The sequence below is a fragment of the Falco peregrinus genome, chromosome 3 (genome assembly GCF_023634155.1).
Source record: "Falco peregrinus isolate bFalPer1 chromosome 3, bFalPer1.pri, whole genome shotgun sequence".
Classification (NCBI taxonomy): Eukaryota; Metazoa; Chordata; class Aves; order Falconiformes; family Falconidae; genus Falco; species Falco peregrinus.
Window position 1 is genome coordinate 112,646,424 of NC_073723.1, and position 11,175 is coordinate 112,657,598.

The following is an 11,175-nucleotide window of genomic DNA, read 5'->3' on the forward strand; positions in this document are numbered from 1 at the left end:
CCCCGCCCCACCGCGAGCTGAGGTCACGGCGCCGCGTGGGAGAGGGGCGAGCGACGGCCGCGCGTCACTCGCCCCGCCCGGCCGCCCTTAAAGCGCCGCGGGATGGGGCCACCCGCGCCGTGCCGCGCCGCGCCCCGCTAGCAGGTGAGCGGGACCCCGGGAGGGGGGCCCGACCGCCACCCCCGCCCGGCTGCCCCGGGCCGCGCTGCCGCCAGCGGGTTCAGCCGAGGCGAAAGAGCGATCGGGCTGCAGCTTGATCCCTGCCTGGCCGCGAGGGACAGGGACCCCCGCGGCGGCAGGTACCCCCGGGCGCTGCCCGCGCCCCTTCCCCGGCTGCCCGCGGGGTGCCGGCCCCCCGGCCCGGCCGCGGCCCCCCCGGCTGGCACGGCGGCCCCCGGCAGCCAGGCCCCGAGCGCGGGCGGTGCGGGCCTGGCCGCGGTATCGGCAGCGGTACCGGCAGCGCACGGCGCAGCGCAAGAGCCCCGCCGGCACGTCCGCGCCGGTCGGCATCAGCGTGCCGGCTGCGGTGTAGCAGAGACAGAGGAGCAGGAGCGCTGACGCGGCTGAGCTGGCGGGTGTTGAAGTTTGCCTTACTTTGCAGCTGGTTTTGGTTTAGAAAATCTTGTTTTCTTTTTGCAGTAATGACAACCTTCTGCCAGCAAATCTGGTGTATCTGACGGTAGGGGAACAGCTCCGAATGCTGCCTTTAGACAGAATTTAAGTGGGATCTTTGCCTTTGTGGTTCTTGATTGCCAGTACAATAAGGACCTTTCCTCAGGAGCAGGTCTCATCCTGTACTATAGAGACTGAACCCTTCCTTTGTGATGGGTGTTACATTTCAAGTGCAACAACAGAGGTCCTCTGATTTGCCAGTGTGGTGTGGCACACTTGCTAGAAGTGAGGCACTGGGAGCTGACTACACGTAATTTTGCACCACTATCTTGAGCTTTGGGATAATTCTCCAAGATTAGTGCCACGTGGATATCAGGGAAAGTCCTTCCAGAGAGCTTGGTCAGGGCTGCTACTGTGCTTTTGCTTCACTTGTCAATAGGTCTGTGCTGCTGATTCTTAACATGGCCTGCTGTGTTGGTAACACAAGAGATTTGAAACTTCCTCTTGGCAGCAAAGGACTGCATTCCTTTCTCATAGCCTCCTGCCAGCTGGAGAGGTCCCCAGGCGGTAAAAGTAGACTTTCTCCCAAAGAGTTTTTGCTTGATTGGCAACTCAGTGTAAACAGTAGAAGAGGAGTGCAAAGTCTTCTTGGATGACCTAAACCCACAGAGCTTATGATAAGAACAAAGTGCACACTAGCTTGCACAACCATTTCCTCTAAAACAGACTCCAATGTTATGTAATGCTCAGAGAACATGCTGCTTCCCTGTGACAATTTTAGGTTTTGGCAGGTATGTAAGCAAATAACGTAGTTCCAGGTTTTATGGTAGCTCTTCTCTAATTATCTGTAATCGCTACGTCATCTTACAGGCATAAGGTGACATGCTTTTGGGAGCCAAGTGGAGTTGGGTATCTATCTGTCCTCTACACCACTGATTTGCAGTGGTTTTTTACTTTCTGTGAAGCCAAGGAAGCACACCTGATCATGTTGCAAGCCAGGAAGAAGCAGATGGTCTCCTCTGACCTTGTTTCCAAGCAGCCACATTTGGTGAGGAAAGGACCACGAACGGCATATCTGGTCAAGGAAAAAGCTGAGTGTGTGCAGTGGTATTGGCGCAGGGGACAGTTTGTGCAGTGGTATTGGCGCAGGGGACAGTTGTCTGTGGAGATGATATGTCTTGTGGAAGAGGGCTGATGTTTGGAAATACAACTGGCTGATGCCAGCAAAGACAAAACAAAGGGCTGTATTTGTGGGGATAGCCTGACCAGAAGGTGGCTTTTTTTCCTGACCTGGGAATAGTTTGTGCATTCTTGCGTACCTGCCCCATTAACACTTGCTTTCCTATCTACACTGTCAAGAAGCACTGCCTTTTGGGAACAAACAGAACAGAAACCCTGAAGATGGACACAGTCGAAGAAGCAGCTGCTATAGGAAAAAAAAATAAAATCTGCTGGCATGTCCAGCCCAAGGGCACAAGAACAAAGGGCAAACAAAAAAACATGTGCACCTGATGCACATGGGTGTCATTGCTTGCTAGGTTGTAGTGAGGACAAAAGTGATGTTGACTCTTTTGAGAGCCAAATTTGACTCAGCAGGCACAGAAGAGCTGCATCAAAGTGGCATGAAGCCATCTGCTATGTTATTTCTTTCAGCACTATCTAAACACGCTTTCTTTTACTGTGTTTTCACCGGGTCCTCCACTACAGCTTATAGTCAGGGCTGGCAAAAGGGTGACTCTTTAATGATGGTTAATGTTGGGTCTTAGCTTAAGCCTACTTCATCTGCTGCTCACCCCAGCAGTAACTGCTCCTTGCTGAGATCTGTGTCCTGCTTCATACCCACTATGTTCCTGTTCCCCTCCTCCAGAGAGCTCACCATGGTCAATGAGACCCAGCATACCTGCACTGCCGGTTCCAGCTCCAAGTCTGATGGTGGCAGCAGTAGTGGAAGCGAGAGCTCCAAGGACAGTTCGCGCTGCTCCACCCCTGTCCTCGATGCTGACCGTCATGAGCGACTGCGGGAGAAGATGCGTCGACGGCAGGATGCTGGAGACAAGTGGTTCTCCTTGGAGTTCTTCCCTCCACGCACAGCCAATGCTGCTGTCAATCTCATTTCCAGGTGAGGGCTGCAGGGTGGGAGAGGGGAGAGTTGAGATGTCTTTGGTGGAGGGCTGGGAAGTAGCTAATGAGGCAGGCTTTGTCCCATGCTCTGTCTCCCCTTCCAGGTGACGAAGCAGGTAATGGGGCTGTGCTTTCCTGCTGAGGAAGGTAATGGACACCAAGTAACTTGTCGTCCCTGGAGGCCCTGAAGAGTTAAGTGTCATGGTGGGGTTACTGAGGAGGCCAGACTTTCCTCTCTCCCATGCCGGTGAAAATGGAGCAACCCCACTGTCATGCTCTGGGGCTGAACAGAGTGCTGGAGGACAATAGAGCAGAAAAGTACCTATTAAGACTAGAAAATATTACTTGTTGGACAGTGTGCCAATGTCTGTGGAACAGAGACTCCCACTTACTTTCAGAATCATACAGCCACTATGGTTTGTGCCTTTCTGCTACTGAAAGGCCACATTTAGCCTCTGAGGTAGGTGTCCCCATCTACATGCTAAATGAAAGGTCATAGTTCTCAGCAGAGCTAAAGGTTATCCTGGAGCCCCAGGAGCCACCATGTACTCACCTGGAGAAGAGAGTGTTTTATAACTCTTTCTGTAACTGCTGTATACCAGTGCCAGGTTTACTTTAAACAGAAGAGCTTGTTTCCAACCCAGAGCAGGAGAGAGACAGGTTAGGGGGAGCCTTTGTCTCTTCTGTTAAGCATGCCTGGGGGCACAACAGAGATCTAGTCCATCTTTTCATAGTTGTGGCCTCTGGACTTAAACCTGGGAACAGGGGTTGCAGCATAGTCTCCCATCTCAAAAGGAATGGCATTTGCGCTGCTGTCAGAAGACAGCATGCTGGGGGAGGAAGTTTATTCTACAGAGAACATTTAAGTTGCCTCTTCAAAGAGATTGTGAGCTTTTCCTCATACAGCCTTAAAGGATGACTTTCCTTATTTACGTTTGCCACCTCCTGAACTCCTAGTTTGACACTTTTCTTGGTCTCTCCTGCTGCTGTCATGCAAGCTCTCTTTGCCTGTTGCTGGCATTCCAGCAGTGATCAAGATATCCCAGGCAAGGAGAGGGGAGCTGGCTACCTGGTAGGCTGACACAGCTCTAACTTCCACAGGTTTGACCGCATGGGAGCAGGTGGTCCCCTCTTCATTGATGTGACTTGGCACCCCGCAGGGGACCCCGGATCTGACAAGGAAACTTCCTCCATGATTATTGCAAACACTGCAGTCAACTATTGTGGCCTGGAGACTATCCTGCACATGACATGCTGCAATCAGACCAAGGATGACATCACAGGGCATCTGCAGAAGGCCAAGCGGCTCGGGTTGAAGAACATCATGGCACTGCGTGGAGGTGAATCCTTTTGTCCTGTGATGCGTAGGGCTGAGGTTGTACTGCTGTTGCGTTCAATTCCAGAGTAAAAATTAATAAATAAGATTTAGAGGTTCCTTCTGGTGCAGGAGTTAAATGTCAAGACTGCATTTCACCTGAACCCTTTGTTTGCAGTCCTTCCAACTCAAGCATAGACAAAAGCAGTCCATGGGTAAAACGGCAAACTTGGGGGTTTCATCTTTGTCTTCCTTTTGATAGCAGGAGGTTTTCAGCATAGGATAGTAGATCACAAGTCCAGCAAACAGTTGGTTTGTTCTCTTTTCAGATCCTGTAGGTGAGGAATGGGAGGAAGAAGTAGATGGTTTCAACTATGCTGTTGACCTGGTCAAGCACATTCGCAATGAATTTGATGATTACTTTGACATCTGTGTGGCAGGTAAGTGTCTTTAATTGCAGTCTGAAATAGGGAAATCAGCTCAGCAGTCCCTCTCTGGACCTGGGCAGCAAGTGACAGTACAATCAGATTGGCTACTTTCTTTTGTCTGATGTGTTGTTCTGCCTACTAGGGTTTCACCTTTTTTTTTTTTTTTCCCCACCCCTTCCCCGCCCCCCCCTCCCTTCCCCTGCAAAGGCTACCCCAAGGGTCATCCTGAAGCAGAGAGCTATGAGGCAGACCTGAGGCACCTAAAGGAGAAAGTCCTTGCAGGAGCAGACTTCATCATTACGCAGCTTTTCTTCAGATCAGAAACTTTTCTCAAGTTCATGAAGGACTGTCAAGCCATTGGCATCACCTGCCCCATTATTCCTGGCATCTTCCCCATACAGGTGAAATCCAGTAATTCTGGCTTGGGGAGGGAATGAGGATCCAGGATGTTAGGTGTTTGTGGGTCAGGGGCTGAGAGAGGTCTGTAAATATCCTCCATGAAATTTCTGGGAAGTGAAAGTGCTAAATGTGGTAAATCTGTAGGTGGTTTGCGGAATTAAACTCTTAGGCATGTAATAACAAGCTTTAAAAGTTTTCTCTGCCCATATAGCAAAAAAAGATATAAAGGATAATGGTCTACCAGTCCTAAGGTATGTACTCATCACTGTCAGCATGCTAGGCTCAGGCAAAGAAGTGGGAAGAAACCACCTAAAATGACATGACCAGGACTGCCTTACCATACCAGAGATGGGGTTTAGGAGTAGAATCCAGGAGCCCCAATTCTAAATCTCCTGCCACAAAATTGAGATCAAGTACCTGTGTTGCTGGGATGTTAGAAAAGGGCCTTGGAAAAATGAAAATCCCCTGCATCCTCATCCAGGGTTACCACTCCCTTCGCCAGCTGGTGAAGCTATCCAAGCTGGAAGTGCCTCAGGAAATCAAAGATGTGATTGAACCCATCAAGGACAATGATGCGGCTATCCGGAACTATGGGGTGGAGCTGGCAGTGTCCATGTGCCGGGAGCTATTGGATAGTGGCATGGTGCATGGGCTCCATTTTTACACACTCAATCGGGAAGTGGCTACTACCGATGTCCTTAAGCGCCTGGGCATATGGAAGGAGGACCCTAGGTGAGCAGATTATGCTGGCTTCTGTTAGTTCCTCTTTCACATGCATCCATCCATCTCATCTACTGAAGGCTCAAGCAGTGGATGGCTTGGCACTTCTCTGCTGCTTTTTTTTTTTGGTGGGTGTTTTTTTTTTAGCATCTTTCTGCACTTAGAATTTCACCCATCCTGCAGGTCTCAGACAAAAGCTGGGAGGAATAGAAGGGACAGCTGAAGGAGGAATTTTAGTTAAGTACCTTTAAAGTAGCCTGTTCTGGAACTTTAAAAACCTAGACTCTTTAGAGCTGCCACTTGGAAGAAACATGTTTTTTGAGGTCTGTCACAATCCCTCCTACAAGCTAGGTGCTATGTAAGCTCCTACTGTAGACTTCTGATGTTCTCTGAAGCTCATAAAGGGAACGTGGACTTTCCTCCAACTCCACAGGCTTTAGCATAGACAAGAGGAAGTGGAGGAAGATAGATACCTGTTTTTTTCTTCTTAAAAATAAACTTCATGCAGTGCTTTTCCCTTACCTCATCCAATTTCAGGTGTTAGTCCTGAACTTAAACATTTAATAGACACCTACTGAGCATCCTGTGAGGGAACTGAGTGGGAAAAGATTTTCCATAAAGAAAGAAAAGCTTTCTGTCCCACTTCTTGACAAATAGAACTCTTCTCAGCTGCTGTTGCTTGCTGTCCCAGAGGCAAAGTTCTCCAGGGGAAGGGCTTCCAGCCCCTAGTGGAAAGTCAGCAGAGGACCTGTGTTAATGTCTGCTCCTCCAATGCAGGCGACCTCTGCCCTGGGCAGTCAGCGCTCACCCCAAGAGAAGAGTTGAAGATGTTCGACCAATCTTCTGGGCCTCTAGGCCAAAGAGTTACATCTATCGAACTCAAGAATGGGATGATTTCCCCAATGGCCGATGGTAAGCTGTCAGCCTGCAACGGCAGTGAGGTAGAGGTGTGGTATGAAAGCCTGCTCCACAGCTGGTCTGTCGTTTGTGGGTGTCCTGGGCACACTTTGGGCTTGACAGAACAGGTGGCTTTGTAACAAAATGGTCCCCAGTTGCTTGGATTTGCGTGGTAAGGAGAATGGCACCAAGGTGTTGAGGCTTTTGGTCTCTAGGTGGATTTTGTTGGCTACTTCTTTTCCTGGGTGGCTGTCTCCCTGCATCACTAAATCAGCTTACTTCATCAGTGGCCTATTAATTTTGTGTCTGCTCCCCTTACAGGGGTAACTCTTCCTCTCCAGCCTTTGGGGAACTGAAGGACTATTACCTCTTCTACCTGAAGAGCAAGTCTCCCCGGGAGGAGCTCCTGAAGATGTGGGGAGAAGAGCTGACTGGTGAGGAAAGTGTCTTTGAGGTCTTCACATGTTACATCACTGGAGAACCCAACAAGAACGGGCACAAGGTGAGTGGTGTCCCAGGAAGGGGTGGTCAGTGTGACACAGACAATAGCGCATATTTCCTTTTGCTCCTGGTACCACATTGTTCTTCTGAACAAGAACTGGCACTTCCCTGTCCAGAGGGCCTTGCTGAGATAGTGACTGAAGGGAATCCAGCACCCAGAGCTAGGGCTCAACATAAAAGGAAAGCTGCTACAGTATGACGGGACCAGTACCTATAGAATTCAGCAGTCTATGAGTTGAGGATATCCTGCCCCTTGAACCAAACCTGGGAATTCTCTCCTGAAGCAGATGTGTTTGAGACCATTAGAGCACCTCTGAGTTCCTTCAGCATCCAGATGGCAGCGAAAGGGTTGTTACAACCATTTTAAGCCATCTCTTCTCCTCACTGTAGGTTACGTGTATGCCTTGGAACGATGACCCTCTTGCTACTGAAACCAACCTTCTGAAGGAGCAGCTGGAGAAGGTTAATAGAAGAGGAATTCTGACCATCAACTCTCAGCCGAACATCAATGGCAAACCATCCACAGACCCCATTGTAGGCTGGGGGCCCAGCGGGGGTTATGTTTTCCAAAAGGTACTGCACTACTCTGGGCTAGGCAGCAAAGAGTTACACCTGAGCTGGGTCTCTGTTAGGTTGGGAAGTCCTAGGCTTTCACCCGGATAATCCTTCTGCCTGCTCCTTATCTTAATGCCTTCTTGCTGAGATGAGGCAAAGCTCCTTCGGTGTCTTAAACAGACTATGTCATCTCTATGGCTGACTTCATAGCTGTTTTCCCCCACCTGAAAACATATACTGAACATCTAGAGAGTTTTTGGGTGGCGTTTTTTTTTGCTCTCAGCAAGTAATTATTGGTCATTTCTTTCTAGAGCAGGGCATTATTGGTCATTTCTTTCTAGAGCATCTGATCCCGTTCAGTGATGTAGGAAGCACCCAGGTTTTTCATAAAAATGGGAATCGATGAGGTAGCATCTCTACCATCCAGCTTCTCATGGTAATAACTGGGCATTTAAAAATTCCCCTGTCTGTCCTGTAAGGCAGAGTTCTCCACCAGTTGCCCCCACCCCACAGCACTCCTGCTGTGCTGTTCAGAGCGCTGCCAGGTTCCCTCTTGGGCCTGCAAGCAGTCTTACCTGCCAGTTTGCCTCCTATTGTCATGCATTTTCAGGCCCTAGAGCCTTGCCACTAATGTCTGTGATGGGAATCTCCCATCAAGGTAAATGCCAGGCAAGTGGCTCATACTAGGAAACAAAGCAGCCTTGTTCAAAAGGGATCCAAACCGATAAAGCCGTGAGACCAGCAGATGGCAAATGCAGTTATGTTTTCAAAGGAAAAAATTCCCCCGAGGTGAAGGGAAATCCATCATCTCACACAATAGCCAGGAAATGGGGGGAGGGGAAGCAGTTGTTGGGAGCAGCCAAGCACAGAGCAGCAGTAGATGGAGCAAGTGCAGAACTGGGTTGTGTATGTACACAGGGAGAATTGGGAACAAAAGATGAGGACAGGGAATGGTAGGGTGCTTGGGAGAGCCCAGCTGAGACCCCCAGCTTCTGCTCTGGCCAGACTGAGCTGCCTTGGCAGGACACTGCTGTTCATAGGGTGCCATGTACAACAGAGGCCAAGCTCAGGCTTCTTCCAAGCACTCCACTCCGTCTGGCACAGACTGCTTCCCAGGCACAGCCACTGTGGTTAATGCTGGAGCTTATTCCAGCCTGCTCATGTGGGTGCAAAACAGGAAGCTTGTAGCTGTCCTGAGCTGACTGCTCCTAGGCCATTACCTCTGCTCACCCCATCTTTTTATTTCTGTTTTCCCCCCCATCCCAGCTCTCTTACTAATTTGCTCTGCCCTTTGCTCAACTCTCCTCTGTAGTACATGTTTCTGGGAACGGACATACAAGTCTTACGCTGCCTGGTTTCCAAACAGCCCAGACTCTGCCACTGTCCTCTTGGTTGCCTGTATTTGTCCCAGCCCTGCCATGAGTTAAGGCTCTTAATCTTTCCCCCTTCCCCATCTCCTTGTAGGCATACCTAGAGTTCTTCACCTCCAGTGAGATCGTCATGGCACTGCTGAAAGTGCTGAAGAAGTATGAGTTGCGAGTGAACTATCACATTGTCAATGTCAAGGTAGGCTGTTGTTTACAGGACACTTTCCTTTCACCACCTTAGGAGAGAGGTAAATATCAAAGATTCAGATATCACTATGATCAAAGTGGGACATGAGGGCTAATGAAGGGAAAGTGAAGCAAGTCAGCTGTGATGTGCAGCAGCTGTCTGACCTTAACAAGGAGAGGGTAAACACACTTATTCCAACTCACTTAATCCCTCTTCCGGTGGTTGCTTCAGAAAGGTTTTCTTTCCGTTGGCAGGGACAAAATATCACTAATGCTCCAGATCTGCAACCCAATGCTGTCACCTGGGGCATCTTCCCAGGCAGAGAGATCATCCAGCCCACTGTAGTGGATCCCGTAAGCTTCCTCTCCTGGAAGGTGAGTCCTGCCCTCCTGCCAGATACATTGCTGTGCTGCCCTGAAAGCTTGGTCCGGTTTGGTTTTAGTCTGTGACGCTTCTCATAATTGAGTACTGTTGTGATACTAGCTTGCAGAAGTCCAGAGATTGCTCCTTCTGCTCCCTCGGTGTAAGGAGAACTTTGCTTCGGCCCTTCACAGGCACCACGTGCCCAGTAAGAGGATGCTTGGGAGCTACCACTGTCACTGTGCTGGCCCCAGAGCTCCGGGCAGCGGCTCTTCCTCCCTTCTTCCACACACAGGGGCAGTGTTGAGCCATTTTTCTGCAAACGTGTCTAAGTCCAGCCCCGGGCACTTCCCACTGACTGGAAAGTGTGAGGCTCCTTGCTCACCTCTTGAAATTTTTACTGATAAGGAATAAGCCACAGGCTGGCCAGGCATGCATGACAGTGATTGTCCTAAATGAAGTCATATGAAAATGCAGCTGTTATATGTGCATTACACCACTGCCAGCATGTTTGGGTTTTTGTTTTCCTTGGTAGGATGAGGCCTTTGCACTGTGGATCGAGCAGTGGGCCAAGCTCTATGAAGAGGAGTCACCCTCTCGCATGATCATCCAGTACATCCACGACAACTACTACTTGGTCAATCTGGTGGACAATGACTTCCCACTCGAGAACTGCCTCTGGCAGGTTGTGGATGATACTTTTGAGCTGCTGAACTCTCCGACTCAGGAGTGAAGATTCCTCCTCTAATCTCTTACTCCATCCTTCCGTCCAGTGACTGCAGGGAGAGAAAAAGCAGCTCCTGTGCTGATAGCAGACCACACACTCCTAAACCGAGTGACCAGGCTAGCTCTCTGATCTACCCACACTACATGCTCTTCTGTCCCACACACAGAGATGCCCTGACCCTTTCTCACTGAACAATAGTCTACTTGAACCTCTGAGCTGAGGCTCTAGATTGAGCTTGAAAAGGCCAGCTCTGTAGGATAAAGAGGTGCTAATCATGGCTATGTTGATTACAGTAACAGAAAAACTCCCATGCATCAATGTGATAACTCAGTGGGATTCTGGTAACTTTCTTGTGCCAGAAATGCTGCCTTGGAGTCTCTGCAAAGAGACTATTTTAGGAATTACCAGCCCTGAAAGGAAGCTCAAGTTTCTTTTAAATTGCACTCCTAAGATTTATTTCTTCATAACTGATCCTATCAGGCTCTTTTGCACTCACTCCAAAAGAAGGTATAAGTCTTCTCCCTAACTTTTCTCCTGTTATTGTATTTCCTGTTTTCTTTTTAATAGAAAAGTTAATTTCATATAGGAATCACACTATTTCTTAGATTAAATACATTAAAATATACAGGTGTCTCTTGTACTAGTCCATACTCTAGTTTGCAGACAACATGAATCTTTGCTACTTACAAATCAGCCTGGCACAAGGGAAGATTTTTAAGAAAACCAATTGTTTATGGAGCAATCCTGCCTTCACTTTCAACACATGCCCTTAGTAAAGCATGGACAGAGCTCCATGATGGAATATAGAAAGCTTAAATCCTAGAATTTACCAAAAGCAACCAGCTACAAACTTGGGCTCAGTTCTGGGAGGTCACAGGAGATGTGGTGGCCTTCCAGTGCCTGTAGGGAAAGGTGGCCTATCTTTCCTGATCTAATGACTTTTTAACAGCCACAGGCCCCACAGTGTTGAAATAAGAGGTTAGGGG

At 49.1% G+C, this 11,175-nt stretch overlaps 1 protein-coding gene across 3 annotated transcripts; it reads left to right on the plus strand.

Moving 5' to 3' along the window:
- MTHFR (methylenetetrahydrofolate reductase) lies at positions 1-10,493 on the plus strand. Of its 3 annotated transcripts, none has more exons than XM_055799159.1 (12): positions 1-144; positions 2,480-2,731; positions 3,835-4,073; positions 4,378-4,488; positions 4,684-4,877; positions 5,357-5,607; positions 6,373-6,507; positions 6,814-6,994; positions 7,384-7,566; positions 9,013-9,114; positions 9,357-9,476; positions 9,998-10,493. In XM_055799159.1, exons 2-12 carry the CDS (start codon positions 2,490-2,492, stop codon positions 10,193-10,195), a joined length of 1,956 nt encoding a protein of 651 aa, XP_055655134.1. In that variant the 5' UTR covers positions 1-144; positions 2,480-2,489; the 3' UTR covers positions 10,196-10,493. The 3 variants fall into 3 exon arrangements, with proteins under 3 accessions (XP_055655134.1, XP_027643864.2, XP_055655135.1); XM_027788063.2 differs by lacking the exon at positions 1-144 and adding an exon at positions 484-679; XM_055799160.1 differs by lacking the exon at positions 1-144 and adding an exon at positions 2,838-2,924 and having other exon boundaries at positions 2,604-2,731.
- The last annotated feature ends 682 nt before the right edge of the window (positions 10,494-11,175 follow it).

Bases quoted from the DNA above. Each gene is read 5' to 3' on its own strand.
- MTHFR (XM_055799159.1), top strand. From the start codon at position 2,490: ATGGTCAATGAGACCCAGCATACCTGCACTGCCGGTTCCAGCTCCAAG. The intron at 4,489-4,683 runs GTAAGTGTCTTT...TCCCCTGCAAAG, and splicing joins CTTTGACATCTGTGTGGCAG to GCTACCCCAAGGGTCATCCT. The intron at 5,608-6,372 runs GTGAGCAGATTA...CCTCCAATGCAG, and splicing joins ATATGGAAGGAGGACCCTAG to GCGACCTCTGCCCTGGGCAG.